The sequence below is a fragment of the Felis catus genome, chromosome E2, assembly GCF_018350175.1.
Source record: "Felis catus isolate Fca126 chromosome E2, F.catus_Fca126_mat1.0, whole genome shotgun sequence".
NCBI lineage: Eukaryota > Metazoa > Chordata > Mammalia > Carnivora > Felidae > Felis > Felis catus.
In genome coordinates, this window is record NC_058382.1 from 682,911 (window position 1) to 700,258 (window position 17,348).

The 17,348-nt window shown below is 42.8% G+C and overlaps 1 protein-coding gene and 2 long non-coding RNA genes across 3 annotated transcripts; 1 reads left to right on the forward strand and 2 right to left on the reverse strand.

Moving 5' to 3' along the window:
• Window positions 1-1,702: 1,702 nt before the first annotated feature.
• LOC123382202 lies at window positions 1,703-12,798 on the reverse strand. Its single transcript, XR_006590232.1, has 3 exons — window positions 9,819-12,798; window positions 6,503-6,682; window positions 1,703-3,453 (listed from the first exon to the last, which is right to left on the reverse strand). It is a non-coding gene; the product is annotated as an uncharacterized LOC123382202 (long non-coding RNA).
• LOC123382203 lies at window positions 5,351-9,321 on the forward strand. The gene is made up of 3 exons (XR_006590233.1): window positions 5,351-5,411; window positions 6,566-6,652; window positions 8,649-9,321. It is a non-coding gene; the product is annotated as an uncharacterized LOC123382203 (long non-coding RNA).
• A 15-nt stretch (window positions 12,799-12,813) lies between the features above and the next one.
• LOC102902115 (zinc finger protein 211) lies at window positions 12,814-17,018 on the reverse strand. The gene is given in 7 exon segments (XM_045046895.1): window positions 12,814-13,268; window positions 13,271-13,326; window positions 13,328-14,186; window positions 14,189-14,449; window positions 15,718-15,844; window positions 16,314-16,351; window positions 17,003-17,018. Coding segments are annotated over 7 exon segments (1,563 nt in total). The 3' UTR covers window positions 12,814-13,062.
• Window positions 17,019-17,348: the final 330 nt, after the last annotated feature.

Genomic DNA, 17,348 nt, shown 5'->3' on the forward strand with positions numbered 1-17,348 from the left:
TCATAAAACCGGAGTCATGAGGGGCGCCTGGGGGGCCCAGTCGTTTGAGAGTCGAACTTCAGCTCAGGTCGTGATGTCATGGCTCTTGCGTTCTAGCTCCGTGTTGGGCTTTGCACTGACAGCTCAGAGCCTGCTTCAGATTCTGTCTCCCTCTCTCTCTCTCTCAGAAATAAGTAAACTTGAAAAACAAACAAACACCTTAGTCATTAGGCCCTTCACGGATATATCAGAGGACCTCATGCTTGGAAAATGATTGCTAACATGTATCTTGGGAAGGTACAGACAAAGGAAGTTTGCAAAGGAATTTTTTATGTTAAAGGAGACTTACAGGATCATGGACGTCCAGGATGATGTTACGCTAAGATTGCTTTTTACCTCTAGTAAAGTAGTAACATCAAGGCAGTTGAGTTTGTAGAGGAAGGTTTCACTGCCTCTCTCAGGGACTTGTCAGTGGGCTCTGAGTTCTAAGGAAATTTAATTTTTTTCTTTTGCCTTTGTTCCCCATATCAGTCACTGCTGGTGAGAGGCAATATTGAGCATCGAGTGAGAAGTGAGACAGTGAGCCTAAAATCAGCTGGCTCTGGGGTTAGGGAAGGGAGCAGAGAGGCAGGAACCCCTCGAACCCTGCCATGGACCCATTTCTCAAAGTCTTGCCTCTTCACACATGTTCCCAAGACTGAAGCAGCTCTTACGGAATTCACAGAGATCAGTGGAGGCTGTCCCAGGCCTTCGATATTGCTAGCTCCCCACCCCGGTATTTTCTGGGACTCTATTCCTCCAGTCCTCGAGTCTGGGGACACTGGAGAAGGCCCCAGCCCAGGGTTCTAAGTCCGTTGCAGGCTGTACATAGTGGTATTCCCATGACTGGGGACTAATGTAAACCAGTGTGGAAAGTTAACCTAGGAGCTCTACCAGGATGTGTATATGCTTAGAGGTAAAACTGATCAGAATGAGGAAGTGATATGAAGATCTTATAACAGACTCCATCTGGGTGCAGAGCAGAGAACAGTCTGTGGACTTGACAGAGGAGGAAGGAAGATCAGGGTTAAGGCTACTACCATTGTCCAGGTGCAAGTTAATGACAGAGTTGTGACTTAGGAGTTGTGGTTGGAATCTGGCTGCCTATTTTTTTTTTTTTTTTACTGTTTATTTATTTTTAAGAGAGAGAGAGAGTGTAAGCAGGGGAGGGGTATGGGGGGGGACACAGGATCTGAAGCAGGCTCTGAGCTGACAGTAGAGAGCCTGACGTGGGGTTCTATCTCAAAAATTGTGAGACCATGACCTGAGCCAAAGTCAGACACTCAATTGACTGAGCCACCCAGGCATCCCTCTGGCTCCTTATTTAAAATTAAAAAAAAGGTTTTAAAATGCTTATTTATTTTTCAGGGGGAAGGTAGAGAGAGGGGGAGACACAGAATCCGAAGCAGACCCCAGGCTCTGAGCTGTCAGCACAGAGCCCAATACGGGACTCAAACACACGAACCTCAAGATCATGACATGAGCCAAAGTTGGACACTCAACCGACTGAACCACCCAGGCACCCCACTGGTTGCCTACTTTAAAGGGCAAGTAGGGGCGCCTGGGTGGCGCAGTCGGTTAAGCGTCCAACTTCAGCCAGGTCACGATCTCGCGGACCGGGAGTTCGAGCCCCACGTCAGGCTCTGGGCTGATGGCTCAGAGCCTGGAGCCTGTTTCCGATTCTGTGTCTCCCTCTCTCTCTGCCCCTCCCCCGTTCATGCTCTGTCTCTCTCTGTCCCAAAAATAAATAAACATTGAAAAAAAATTAAAAAAAAAATAAAGGGTAAGTAGATTTTCTAATGTGGAGGGCAAGGGAATGAAACAGAGTAATCGATGATGACCCCAGGGTACACAAGGGTCTTAACAGCAGTTGGGATGAAAGTTGTATCATTTGAGACGAGCTACTTGGTAACTGGTGTAATATTTACCAGGGGTATAAGGAGGTCTGTGTTGACCTTGTTAAGAGTCTAAGCTATATCAGAGACCATGAAATGGAGCCCTAAAATGGGCAGCTGGACACACAGGTTGAGAAATCTGGGGAGGAATTCAGATTGGATACATCTAAAATGTACGAGATATTGTGAAGACCAAGGTGAGTGTGCTGTGGTCACATTTAAGAAAGTCAACTTCAGGTTATGGTGGCAATGCTATTAGGAGGTGAAGAAGGGAAGGGTGGGGGCCCAAGGACTGGGTCTTTTGCTTGCGTACCGGGGTGATGGTGTTGGGTTTCATATCCACAGATAAGGGAGACAAGTGACCGTGAAGGCATCAGACAGGATAGTCTGGCAGATGGTCAAGGCTTCCAAGGGAAGAGTGGACATGAGATGGATGCGGAGGCAAGGGGTAACTGAGGCAAATAACACTCAGGCTGGAATAGGTGCTTATTCTCCACTTTATGGACTCACCAAGATTTTGTTTTGACTTTGATGGAACCTGGGATGTTTTCCTTCAGCCTGGTGTATGGTGAGGGGCAAATCTGGTCATCTGTGAGAATCACTAGGCCTGAGGTGGGTAGTCAGGGGGGCTGGCTTGGAATGAGGACTGGATGGACAGAGGAAAGTTGTAATTACTGAGGGCACAGCAAGTGCGGCAAAAGCAGTGTAGGACCTTGAGTGTCTGAGACCCACACGTGGTTCTGAGTGGCTAAATCTGAGGCAAGGTATGTAGCTGGACCATCATAGACTGATTTGACACTACCATTGCTAATGGGAGCCACGGGAAGTCTGACTTATTATTGGATGCTGTTTGAATTTGTCCAGCATACTCTGGGTTAGAGGTCAGCCTATGGAGGGAACAGTTGTTAGGCCAACCTTTAGTGTTTTCAGAGCCACATGAAGTTCTTCTCTTGCTCACGAGGTATTGCATCTTGCTTAGTACTGGCGAGGGGAGCCTGTTCCCAAGTCCACAGTGGAACCACAGGCCCCGATGTCCTGAATTCCTCGGGCCAGTGTCACTGGTTGTAAGATTATAGGGGCAATCATACATGTTACACAAACACTGGATTTCTATGAAGCGGAGGAAGGAGACTGCAACAAATTGGTTGAAATGTACCTCTTTTAAAGGGTGTGCACAGTATTTAGTCTCTGTGGCTGTGAAGGATGAGCAGGTGCACAAATTCTCAGGACCTCCCGAACTGTGGATCTTGGGTGTCTGACAGCTTGTCAGAGAAAATAATCTAAAGGTTTTGTTGTTTCCCGTAGCCTATCTGGGCTTTTCACCTCAAGCCCACTGCTGTACAGGTAGATGATGAGCACGAGGAGGAGGGAGATCTTGTAGGTTAGCTCTGTGGCCTTTGTGACCAGCCTGCATTCCTATTGAATCAGGTGGAAATGACCTTCACTGCTCACCAGTATTTGTCACCACTGAGGCAAGTCGTCCCTCCCAGGGCGTGCAGAGTCCAATGGTGGAGTCAGTATAGTGTTGCCAAGCTTGATTCTCCAAAAACGGAAGAAATTACAGATTTTTATTTTGAATCGTATTTTAAAGCTTTGAGAAGGTACAAATGATGTGCAATAAACTACAATATTTAAATTGTAAAACTTAGTAAGATTTGATATTCGTTTCAACTCCTGAAGCCTTTATCACAATCATGATAATGAACCTATTCATCACCCCATAATTACCTCCTTACCTTTTATAATCTTCTTTCCTCTGCTGTCCAGTCAGCTGTTGATTTAGTTTCCTTTATAATAGAGAAGTTTATTTTTTTTCTAAAATTTTATATGACTGAAGTCATAAAGTGTTTACTCTTTTCCCCCTGGGAACCCTCGTTGCAGTGTATTCATTTTGAGGTTCATTAATGATGCTTGTATGAGTAGTTCATGCTTTTTATGTTGTTGAAAAAATATGTTCTGTGGATATGCCATTATTTTGTTAATTTGCTTATGAATATTTGTTTCTAGTTTTTGACTACTGCAAATAATACTGCTACACAGATTTTAATACAATTCTTCATATGCATGTTTCATTTAGCTGTGATAATATCTTGGGTTCCAATGCTGGAAAATATGTAACTTTTTAGGAAGCATCAAACTGTGATCTAAAATGGTTATTCTTAGGGCACCTGGGTGGCTCAGTCAGTTAAGCGTCTGACCTTTGGTTTTGGTTTGGGTCATGATCTTATGATTTGTGAGACTGAGCCCTGTGTTGGGCTCCAGGCTGACACCACGGAGGCTGCTTTGTATTCTCTCTCTCACTCCCTCTCGGTCCCTAGTCCTGCTCACACTCTTCTTTGGCTCAAAATAAGTAAATAAACTTTTAAATAAAATTGTTGTTCTGTTTTATATTCCTATCAGCACTGTATGAGAGTTTTTCTCCATATCGTTGCCAATAGTGGGGATGGTTAGTCTTTTGAAATTTTCACCCATTTAAATAAATGTGTAGCAGTATCTCACTGTGGTTTTAGTTGCATTTCTCTGATGTTCCATAATGTTGAGCATTTTTTTCCCATTTATTTGCAACCTGTATGTCTTCCTTGGTAAAATATCTATTCATTTCTTTTGCTTATTTTTTATTTTTTAAATTTTATTTTGTTTTAAGTAATCTCTTCCCCCAATGTGGGGCTTGAACCCACAACCCTGAGATCAAGAGTCGCATGCTCTACTGACTGAGCCAGCCAGCCACCCCAAATTTTGCTTATTTTTAAAAGTGAATTTTGGCCATTTCTCTTTTTGTTAACAGATAAGAGTGAAACAACAAACACTTATGTTAAGAACCTCATTCATTTTTCATTGATGTGACTTGTTTGCTGTCAGCCATACTGTCTTTGAATACCAGGAGAATATTTTCAAAATGTTGTGCTGTACACAGTGCAGTGACCACATATAGCATATACTTTTAAGTTTTATCTCATTATTAATATATTCTCCATCACATTTTTAGGTGTAGATATTCAACAGTACAATAAATCAAGCCATGATTTGTAGTGTTCATTTTGTCAATTTTCCTGGTGTAAATACTGCCAGCATGACCAATTTAAAAACATCAGTGGAAAAGGCAGTTGGGAAAGTGGAACTGGGAAGAATTGCCAGTAGCCTACTGTTGTATTCTATTTCTACCATACTGATAGAATGCTGCAATTAACCCAAGAACATAAAAATAATAAAATGTAGTATAATCACTAGGAAATCAGTAGTTTTTATATTTGATTTTTAAAACAGTGGAGGTGTATTGACTTAAACTGTGCATAACTTTTTTTGTTTTGTTTTTGTTTTAGAGAGAGAAAGAGAATGAGAACGGGGGAGTAGGGCAGAGGGAGAGAGAGAGAAAGAGAAAGAATCCCAAGCAGGCTCCACACAGAGCGCAGATCTGCATGCAGGGCTTGATCCCACAACCCTGGGATCATGACCTGAGCTGAAATCACGAGTCAGACACCAACCGATTGAGCCACCCAGGTACCCAAACTACACATACTTAACATGTACATTTTGATGTTTTGATTCATGCTTACACCCTGAAACCAAAAATATCCTCCTTCCTTTTAAAATTCATCCTTCTCGCGGGGCCTGGGTGGCTCAGTCGGTTCGGCTCAGGTCGTGATCTCTCAATCTGTGAGTTCCAGACCTGCGTGGCTCTGTGCTGACAGCTCAGAGCAAGGAGACTGCTTCAGATTCTCTCTCTGTCTCTCTCTACCCCTCCCCTGCTTGCGCTCTATCCTCTCTCAAATATAAACATAAAAAATAAAATAAAATAAAATTCATCCTTGTCAACACATAAAATTACTGATACAGCGACACCGTCTATCTTTGGTTATGGTTATTTTCAAATATTTACAAGGAGCTCCTGGCTGATTCAGTTGTTAGAGCATGTGACTCTTCATCTCAGGGTTGTGAGCCTCACATTGGGCATAGAGCTTACATTAAAAAAATATGTAAGTGTGCACACACTCATGAAGGAAATGACAATATTAGAAGCCAGGTGAACCCTTCTCCAATTTTCCACCATTATTTATCATTTCATGGCTGTTTTTGCTTTGTCTATCCCTGTGTATACAAGTGGGTTAGTTTACATATTTTTCCAGACATTGTTATCATTTAATGCATACTCTCTTCAGAATGCATTTTTAAAATGTAAGGTCTCCTTTATAAGCCAGTAGTTACCACAAAAATATGTTTTATCAATGTTCAGTCGTCTCAAAATGTGTTCTTTTTTAATTTTTAATGTTTTTATTTTTGAGAGAGAGAGAGAGAGAGAGAGAGAGAGACAAAGCATGAGTGGGAAGGGGCAGAGAGAGAGGGAGACACAGAATCCGAAGCCGGCTCCAGGCTCTGAGCGGTCAGCACACAGCCTGATATGGGGCTTGAATTCATGAATCACAAGATAATGACCTGAGCCAAAATCAGATGCTTACCTGACTGAGCCACCCAGGTGCCCCAAAATGTGTTTGTTTGTAAGTCAGATTAATTGCAATCAGAATCCAAAATACATCCTTCCAGTTTTCAGTAGCTGTGTCTCAGAAGTCTTTTAACATTCAGGGTCTGCTTACCTTTTTAAATTCTTATTTGTTGATGTTGCTGGGGCATTTTCATTAAAATTTGGTATGTTCTAGGTGTGGCTTATGGAGTCTCTGACGCTGTCCCGCTGATCCCCCTCACCCATGATGTGTACACTAAATAGTGATGAGACAGACGATGAGGTTTGTTGCTGCAGACTTGTGTGATGGTAACTGTTGGGGACACAAAACAATCTTCTTCCACCCACAGATCCTCTCCACAGAGACATTAGAGACAGAAAACACTGTTAGTCAATGGCACAATGTGCCATGAATTGCCATCATTCACCATGAAACTGCAAAGACAGGGGAAAAAAATCTCACTTCCTTCTAGAGCCAACAGATACAACCCAGTAGGTACATATATTTCAGATACACAGTAACTAGTCCTCAAGTAAGACAGCTTGACAGCAGTATTTGTCATAGAGTTTGTTCTAACTTGGTCATTGAGGTGACTATCTGTGTTAGCTTATTGGAAAAGGAATTGAGGAAAGACAAACCTCATCCTAATAACGGGAGGTAGTTTTGTGGTTTGGAGCAAGGTGTCCACGAAGAGGAGGCTCCCACCCTCCGGGGCAGGGGACTATCAGGAACTAATAGAGGAGCTGTCTCCCTTGATGCTTTTGCATTTTGAAGGGACAGCTCCTGGGTTCTTGAGAAAGACATTTCTGGTTCCCAGAGCTAGAGAAGAGGGGGTAAAGGCCTATGTAGTTTTGTAAGGCATGTATTTTATCTTAAAGCTCAAACATATCACAAAGCACAAATAACTGTGGATAAAGGGGGCAAACATATTTAAATTAATTCAAGATTATCAAAATATCTGTAATAGATTTTTTGGCTTCTTCGCTTGCCCTTCTAATTCTGTACCTACTCCCCATTGGTTGCTTCAAATATTATTGATTGGATTTTTATTATGATTTCTGTATTTATGCTATAAATATTATTAAAAATGTAAAGAGAAAAACCACAAAGCACACACAGAGTGTTTGCACAACAATTGGATCCTCACTGAACAAATGGTAATAATATACCCTATTGAAGGCTGCACTGTTGACACCTCCATGTAGACTCCTAAGCAACCTAAATTGGCCTAGAAAGGAGGCACATGTTGGATCTAGGGCAAATGAGTAGTCACCTTGGCATTGAGGGACAAAATAATCAGCAATGCTTTCTGTTGAAAGAATATGATCAAAAGGGAGAAATGATGAGAGAAAAATTCTAAAAGCCCGATATATAAGGGAAGCCATTTTGTTTTATTTATTTTTTAATTTTTTCAATGTTTATTTTTGAGAGAGAGAGGGAGGGAGGGAGAGAGGGAGGGAGAGAGAAAGGACGAGCAGGGAAGGGGTAGAGACAGATGGAGACAGAGAATTCGAAGCAGGCTCCAGGCTCTGAGCTGTCAGCACAGAGCCTGATGCGGGGCTCGAACTCAAGAGTCAGAGATCATGACCTGAGCTGAAGTCAGAAGCTTAACTGACTGAGCCACCCAGGCGCCCCTAAGGGAAGCCATTTTAGATTTCTTTCTAAGTCAGCACAATTATACTTAAAGTTTGTTTGAACTAAAAGCCTGACTCATGGCCCATCAAGCATAAATTGTATGTCTGCTTTGTAAACGAATAGCCTTAAATGTACACCCTTACAATTTTTTTCCCCCACCCTTACAGTATTGATCAGTGCTCCTACTCCTTGCATTCCTGGACATTGAAACTTGTTATTCCTGCCTACATGTTAATCTATGATCTTTTTAAACTCTTACAAGAACGTACCTCTGATACACTGAGATTTGAGGCTCTTTATGTAAAAAGTATATAATCCTATAAAAACTGTTCATTCTCTGGAGCACTTTTTTCCCCATGAAGATCATGTTTCCTAGGCAGCTATACTAATGTGGCTCAAGTAAAACAATTCTTTTCCTGTATTAAAGTTCTTTCTGATCTGTTTCTGTTGACCCAGGCTAGACCTGGATCTAGGCTCTCCTAAAGCCTACATCTGTCACACAGGGTGCCCAGTCCACTTTGGTCTCCAGGCTGTGCTTTGGTATCATCACCACATACTGGTCACATTTGATATCTGAAATGTTTGATTCCAGGCTGTGGAACTATGTGCTAGGAAAACACAGTTACGCTTTTTGTGTTTCCAGGTGATGAAGTTTTAGAGTGATGGGGGGTTCATGAGGTCTGGAGCTGACGACCAAGAAAGAATTCTTGAAGATGTCTTTTGTACAAAAAGGTAATTTTATTAAAGCACAAGGACAGGACCCGTGGGCAGGAAGAGCTGTACTGGGGTTGTGGGGGTGAGTGTTTTATGGAGTCAGGGGAGATAAAGTCCAGAGGGTAGATAAAGTCAAGAGGGAGTTTCCAAAGAGACTTTCACATGCTGAAGACTTATTGGAAGCCTAGCTCTTGTCAAGCTAGGGTTGTTTTTCTCTCTAGCAAGGCATTAACATTAAGACAGTAGGAAGTTCCTGGACTTTAGGCTACATGGGATTGCCTTTTTCTGGTAAAATGGTGGAGACTCTTATCAGTTTATCCATGTTTTTGTTTGTTTGTTTGTTTGTTTGGTTTGTTTGTTTTGTCCTTTCCTGTTTTGGGGCAGCTGGGAGTGTCCAAGGAATATCATTCATGTCCCACCTGGGGAGGGGGTGTGTGCTAACTTGTACTTTGCCCTCAGCTTGCTTCATGCTCCTTCATCACAGGTATGTCATGTAAAGACAAATATAAATTAAAAATAAGAGGCTTAATTCTCTTTTGAAAATGAGGTGTTTGGGGCACCTGATGGACTTAGTCAGTTAAGCATCTGACTTCAGCTCAGGTCATGATTTCACAGTTGATGAGTTTGAACCCCACATCGGGCTCTGTGCTGACAGGTCAGAGCCTGGAGCCTGCTTACTTCAGATTCTGTGTCTTCCTCTCTCTCTCTCTGCTCCTCCCTAACTCGTGCTCTGTCTCTCTCTTGCTCGCTCTCAAAAATAAACATTAAAAAGAAAGAAAGAAAGACAATGGGGTGTTTCTACTCCCCTCCCTTTCCTCATTTACCTTAGAAAACTTGTTAATTCTGCATCTCTTTAAGGTATATCCCTTTGAAAGATAGGTCTCTCCCTTTTATTCCACCTTTATGAACAGAAATGTCTTTCTCAAATATCTGGGAGCCACTTCTTTAAAATAAAAACGGGGAAATGAGGGGTGGTAATAGGAAGCTTTTGGTTTAAGTTGTAACCAAGTACATGAACACATACATTTGAAATATGTGCAGCTTATTTTATGCAATTGTACCAAAACGAAACTGCTTAAAAATATATAAAAACTTGTACCTTTCTAGTCACTCTACTGCATTTACTTTCTGTGCTCTTGAGGTTATTTGTGGCCACTGGATTGCTATGGTGGAAAAAAAGATAGATTAGCATACTCCTGGCACCTTGGAACTCCAGCTACAGTGATATCACACTGGCGGTTTTCACTTGGCCACGGTGGGAATATTTACACTGGGAAAACTGCAAACACTACAAGTGATGGCTTTATTTATTTTATTGTTAGATATTTAGACTTATGTGATGGAGAACATGTTAATGCATATTAAACTCTAAAGTATATGCTGTGTGTGGCCACTGTATTGTGTATAGCAGAAGATGATTTAGGAAATATTCTTCTGGTATTTAAAAGCAATTCTTTTTTATTGCAAAAATGTCACATCACTAAAGAGTGAATAAAGTTCTGAATAAGTATTTGTTGTTTCATTCTTTTATATATATCTTAAAAACTTGGCGAAAATATAAAAAAGACATTTTGCCAAAAGGGACGTACAGCTGGCAAATCAACAAATGAAAAAATGCTCAACATCATAAAATATCTGAGAAATACAGTTTAAAACCACAGTAGGACAGTGCTACACAATTATTAAAAGGGTTAAAGATTTTAAAAAGATTAACCATACCCACTACTGCCAAGGATATGGAAGAATTAGAAGTTCCAAACACTCCTGTTAGGAATACAAAAGGAAACAACTATTTTAGATCACAGTATGGAGTTCGTTAAAAAGTTATATATCCACTAACCCTGTAACTCAGACATGTACTCCAAAGTATTAACAAAAGAAAAATGAAACCTATCCATATGAAAATTTGTATTCAAACCTCTGTAGTTTTACCTGCAACAGTCAAAAACTGAAGACAACTCGTATTCATACAGATGAATGCGTAAACTAATAGTGGCAAATCCACAGAACAAACACTTAATGACTTTAATCATAAAGTTCCAGACAATGCAGATGAATATATTGTAATGAAAGGTAAATCAATATTTGACTACAGAGCACAGTGACATCATTTTAAAGATAAGTGTGGGGGTGAGGGATAGGTGAATTACAAACATGATGGTTTCATTTATTTATATATAAATGTCAAAATTTATCAAATTGCATTTTGAAAATATATTTTATCATTTATGTCTCATTAACATTTTAAAAATATAATTCTAAAGAAATTTGAATGTCCTATTTTAAGAATCCCTTACATTGACTTCATCATCTCTCTCCTCATGCCCTGGGAAGGGCTTCTTGCCTCAGTGGCCAAAAATTAAGTGAATAATGAAGACTTAGCACCAGATTCAGTAGGAATCCTGGTTGGGTCCTAAGGTTCCCATAACTTGAAGAAGAGCTGTCCCTTCTCTCTGTACTCATATTTTTCTCTGCACGGAAATGGCCTGGAGGACATCCCAGAGAGGCTACAAGAATCCACAAAACTTTTATTTTATCCCACCATGCCTTATGCTATAGAAGATTCACAGTTCAGATCAGAGAAGTTCTGTATCTACCAATACTTCACAGCTATAGTGATTGGAACATTGTGGAAACCCCTTTAAATAAAGGCATATTCTAAGCACTTTGTTAGTATCCTCCTCTTACTATTAATGTGTGTGTGTGTGTTTTAAGTTTCTTTTATGTTTTTTCTTTTGTTTTAGTAATCTCCACACCCATCGTGGGGCTGAAACTCACAACCTGGAGACCAAGAGTCACACACTCTTGTGACTGAGCCAGCTAGGCGTCCTTAATCTAGTGTTTCTGTGACAATTACAGTTACCCTTCTAGTCTTACAATGATGCTACCCTACAGAATTTTGAACATCAAAATTTGGCCCATGAGTCCACTGCAGGACCTGGGAGGTTTTCCTCACCAATGCTGAGCCCAAGGCAACATTCCCCATGAATAATTTCATGGTGCTCTCAGAAGCACCACAGGAGTCGTGAGAACTGCCCCCTCCTCAGGTACCTCTGAACCCAGAAAATATTATGGCATTCAGTCTACAAACTAGGCCCAGAGATCTTGAAGGTTTTCATCGGAGGCCTTGGGCAGCAGTGCAAACAAGGGCAAACCTGGAGAACAACTCTCTGCCATCATACTGTCACCTCTGAGGCACACGAAGCTTGGGATCCCAACAACAGGTTATTCTTTGTGTTTGTAAAACCCAGCTGTTTTTCAAATCATCCCATAGAGTGAACAGAACTCCAAGATTAAAGGTAGCTTAACCAATAAAGGCTCTATTATCATACAAACCAGAGCATTGGGAGGCAAGTTACTCCTGTATCAGTGACTTGATGGCTGGGAACCTCCATCACAGAAGTCACATGAAACCAATAATATCCCCAGAAAAGGCAGTCAGTCTATGTTGTCAAGTTAAGAACAGAGTCCACTGGGCCAAAAATGGGTCAGGTACAAGGCACAGCTTATCAAAGAGAGAAAAAAAGAGTGAGTGCTGAGACTTCTCAGTAATCTCTGCTGGGAATGGAAACACCAAGGTTCCCTTCCCTGAACACACTGGATTGGGTGAAAGATGCATACTATAGGCACCTGCCAGGTAGTAGAGGTGAAATGGCTTTTTCCACAGAAACCACCAGTGGCATAAATCTGGAAAGGCCATGGGCAGGTTAAAAAGTGCAATGCAGCTCCAACATACCTGGGATTTTTGTGTTTGGATGAGGTTCAATTCAGGCGGCACCGTCATTAGGGATCGCCCCAAGTTTTGATATATGGAACAAAAAATTGTACTTGCTTGCACATTAAAGGTGTTTTCACCCATGTGAAATTTGTGGTATGCAGAGAGTAAAGGCCTTGGGCTTCTGGCTTTCTCACATTCATTGCATTTGTAAGACCTTGATGTGGTGTGAACCCCCCCTATGTTTCATGAGGCTGGAATTTTTTTATGTATTTTATTTATTTATTTTTAATGTTTATTTTTGAAAGAGAGAGAGAGAGAGAGACAGAGCACAAGTGGGGGAGGGGCAGAGAGCGAGGGAGACACAGAATCCAAAGCAGCTCCAGGCTCTGAGCTGTCAGCACAGAGCCCAATGCAGGGCTCAAACCCACAAACTGGGAGATCATGAGGAGCCAAAGTCAGATGCTTAACCAACTGAGCCACCCAGGTGCCCCAAGGCTGGCGTTTTTAGTAGGGGATTTCCCACATACAATGCACTCATAAAGTCTTTCTCCAGTGTATGCATTTTGGTATTTTAGGAGCTCGAAACCGTAGGTATAGAATTGCACACATTCCTCAACCTATAAGGTTATTTTCCAGTGTGAATTTTCTGATGTGTGGTGAGGGTAGAGCTTTGACTAAAGGATTTCTCACATTCACTGCACTGATAAGGCTTTTCTCCAGTGTGAATCCTCTGATGTTGAAGGAGCACAAAATTTTGATGAAATGATTTCCCACATTCGCTGCATTCATAAGGCCTTTTCCCAGTGTGAACTCGCAGATGGTAAAGGAAAAAGAGCTTTTCTCAAAAGATTTCCCACACTCACTGCACTCATAGGGCCTTTCTCCAGTCAACTTTCTGATGTGTAATGAGGCTGGATATATGTCTAAATGATTTCTCATATTCATTGCACCAATAAGGTTTTTCTGTAGTGTGAACCCTCTGGTGTTGATGGAGCACAATGTTTTGGCAAAATGATTTCCCACATTTGCTGCATTCATAAGGCCTCTCTCCACTGTGAACTCTCTAATGTTGAAGGAGTGAAGAGCTTTTCTTAAAGGACTTCCCACTTTCACTGCACTCATAAGGCCTTTCTCCAGTGTGAACTCTCTGATGTGTAATGAGGCTGGACATATATCTAAAGGATTTCCCACATTCACTACATTCATAAGGCCTTTCGGCAGTATGAACTCTTCTATGTTGAAGGAGTGCAGAGCTTTGGTGAAAAGATTTCCTGCATTCATAGCACTAATAATGTCTTACTTCAGTGTGAATTCTCTGATGTTGAATGAGATTAGAGTTTTGGCTAAAAGATCTCCCACATTCACTACACTCATAAGACCTTTCTCCAGTGTGAACTCTCTGATGTCTAATGAGGTAGGAGATTTGGTTAAAGGATTTCACGCATTCATTGCAAATATAACATCTTTCTCCAGGGCGGCTGTCTGGCACTAAACAAATGTGCATTTGCAGCTTAAAGTTTTTGTGGTCTTCCCTGTTGTAATGAGTATTTTCCTTTGTAGAGGCATCCTCACACTTGATTCCACTATTTGACTTCTCCCTGGTGTGTGTGGCCTGTTGATAAAATCCTGAGTCATCCAGGAAGTCCTTCCCAGCCTCCCTGAAGGTGAAGGGCTTCCCTGACACACAGAATTTGCAGTTGTTCACAAATAAGGCTCTCCTTACATTGCTTCTCAATAGTTTCTCTCCAATATCTGCTTTTCGTGCTGATAAAGGTTTGCTCTGAAATAAAATAGTTCCTCACATGCCGCATATATGCGTAATTTCTGCCTGTGATGTGTTCCCTGGTATTCAGCCAAGTGAAAAATGTCGTTCAAGATCAAGCCACATATCTCACAAGGGTTGGCCTTCTGAGGAGACAGACCTGCCTTGACAGGCCTGATCTGTGAACCCCCTTGATCTGAAATATGCTGCTCAGAAGGTCCTTCCTCATCCTCTGCTCCATGCCAACCACCTGAAAGCAGAGAAACGCTGGTGAAGTACATGTTGACCTTGTGCAGGGAGATGGCATTATTACAAATGTATGTCTGACAAACCCAAGAATGAGTCCATAGGATTAACAGTAGGAGAAAGTGGTTGAGTTCAGGTTGAGGATGAGGCTGATTAGCAGTACTGGCCAACTGAAGATGACAGAATGCGGGAGGCCTTACAAAGTGAAGGACAAAATCACGGGGTGACACAAAGAGAACAGGCAATGTCTACAGCCTATTCCTCTACAAACAACTTTCAGCAGGAACTTGCCTGCTGGTGACACATGAGTGCTACATGGAATGTGGTGTCCAGGCCCGTGAAAATCCAACTGCAACAGAGCTGCTATTGTTCAAAGACTGAGAATGTGCATAGCTTATGACACAGAGGCCAATGTTGTACAAGACTGCAGATGGACCACGGTGAAAAAGCGTTGAGATGTGGAGTCCAGACAGGTGAGGATTATCCCCAAGAGGTGAGGAGTAAGAGCAGAAGTGACAAGTAGTAGAGTTGACAAGGTGGCTAAGTGTGAAGAATGGGTAAAGACAGGCCAAAATGAAGTATGGGTGCTTCTGCCCAAAGCAAGCAAACAGGTCTCTGGTATGCTTTGTACACAGCCCTGATGCCATGCTTTCCCCTCCCCCAGGTGCCGTTTCTTTGGACCAGGCTGTGTTCGAGTTCATCTTGCAGCAGTTAGATTCCTTTCCATCCTGTGAACCTTTCCCCCACACCTCCTTGATGAGCAACTACACAGAACCTAGATGATTCAAATACTCAAGTAAAGTCGGGCCAGATAAGCAGCCCTCACTGGCCAAAAATAATGCAGTACATGGTAGAGCACAAGTAGCAAAACTAAATATTACAAAAAGAACTTGCAAGGATAGCCCATGGTCCACATAAGTAATTACCAAGTCAGTGATGGCAATTTCTGGCACAAGAATGAAGAAATGTTAACTAGAGGAACGAAGTAGAACCTAGGGTGGCTTGGATCTGGAAAATTCACCTGGTGATGGAGAGGCAAGCAAGATGGAATTGATGACTGCAAGTTTCCTGATTCTGGATCATCCCTGTGAGACTAGAAGGAAGAGGTGTTGGGTCTACTCAAGGAAGGAGAGGACAGTGTTCATATCCCAGCCCTACCAACCACAGCACCTATTCAGGGAACTAGGAAAGGAGGCAGTGCCCAGGGTCCTGACGTGAAAAGGGCTGACTTGCCAATGGATAAAGGGTAAGGGGTATGTTTAGGGACCTTACCAAGCGAGATCACAAGTGCCACGTTCTCCAGCATCACATCATGGTACAGGCGTCTCTGAGCCTTAGCAAGGAGACGCAATTCTTCCCAGGAGAAGTACACGGCCACATCCTGGAAGGTCACACTGACCTGTCATGATTGGGAAAACTGAAACCACAAATACCAACTTTCTTGAAGACCTGTAGTCCATTCTCCCATATGTCTATCCTATGCCCATCCTCCTCCCAATTTCCCCAACTCAGAGAAGAAACTAGGCCCTTGGCACTACTGGTGCTGTTGTCTACTTATGGGACGACTGATTACTAGGCCCAGCCATCACCAACAAGAAGCAGGTGGACAAATATACCTAAACCGTGAACCTGGCATAGAGGCATTCAACACCCCCCGCCAGGCGATTTTCGGGTCATGCACAAGCCGGCCCCTCACCTGCGGCACACTCCCGCAGCCCGTCACGCCGGCGCTCAGACATGGGGTCCCCGCCGACGAGCGCCTCCCTGGCCCGGACCCATGGGGTTGGGGACAGGGGACGCGACCAGACGCCCCGCGCTGGGGCCTTCAGAGTCTGGCTGGGAGGAGGGCCCGAGGGCAGCGCGTTTACCTGAGCCGGGTACCTGGGCGGGCCGCCGCCAACGGACTCTGTGGGTGGACTGAACACCCGGGAGGGAGGCCACTATCCCGCCCCGGAGCGGAGCGCCTCCTCCAGCGACTCCTCGGTTCCATCTCCGTCTCGACCCTGCGTAGACGCAACTGGAACAGGAGGAACCAAAATAACCGCCACGCCCCTTTGTGCTCAAAAGGAAACTCCTGTTACCTTCACAGGCTCAGAGACGCCGTCGTCGACGCGTGGCTTTCTGGGAAATGTAGTTTGCCCTGTCCATGGCTGAGATTAGGAATTCACCAGATTCCAGGAGAAAAGTCTTACATCCATGGCGAGGGGCACTGGGCAATGGCGGGCCCCTGTCCAAGGGACATTATGAAAATGGCTAGAGAAAGAGAAGATATCAGGCACTTTTCTCGCTTTGATATATAGACTGCACTTAAGGGTAAAAAAGTCGAAAATGAAGAAAATGTCTTTATAGATGATTCCTAGGTCATAAATGTATAAGTCCTGATAAAATTAGGTAGAATACAGACATGCCTTGACAGGTCATGAAATAATGGATTTAACCAAGATCATCAGGCAATTACTTTTGCCAAAAAACGTCTAACAACGACTGGCACAATAGATAACAGTCCAGTAAGCAAACCTGATAGTGGATGAAGAAACTTAGTAACAGTTGCACTCACCGTGCAAAGTTAACATCGCAAAACACAGACACTCAAGACTTCAGAGCATCTGTTCGTGATTAAAGTCAGAAGTCCCAGCCCTGCCTATGGAGCCCTGCCTGTGGCCAAAGTTAATCTGGGTTTGATTTATGCCTGTGGTTCTAATTGTACATTATTTGGAAGCAATGTGATGATGAGACAGGGGAACTGAAGGGACCCCATAAAGGACTGCTTTTTGCTCCTTTTCCTGCTTCTGTTCTTGCTAGGACTTGCACCCCCACCCTACACATGCCTTATAGTACTTATAATGTATGTCCTCCTCAGACAAGGACAAGAAGTTCATGATTACTTTTGAGTTCCAAAGAAG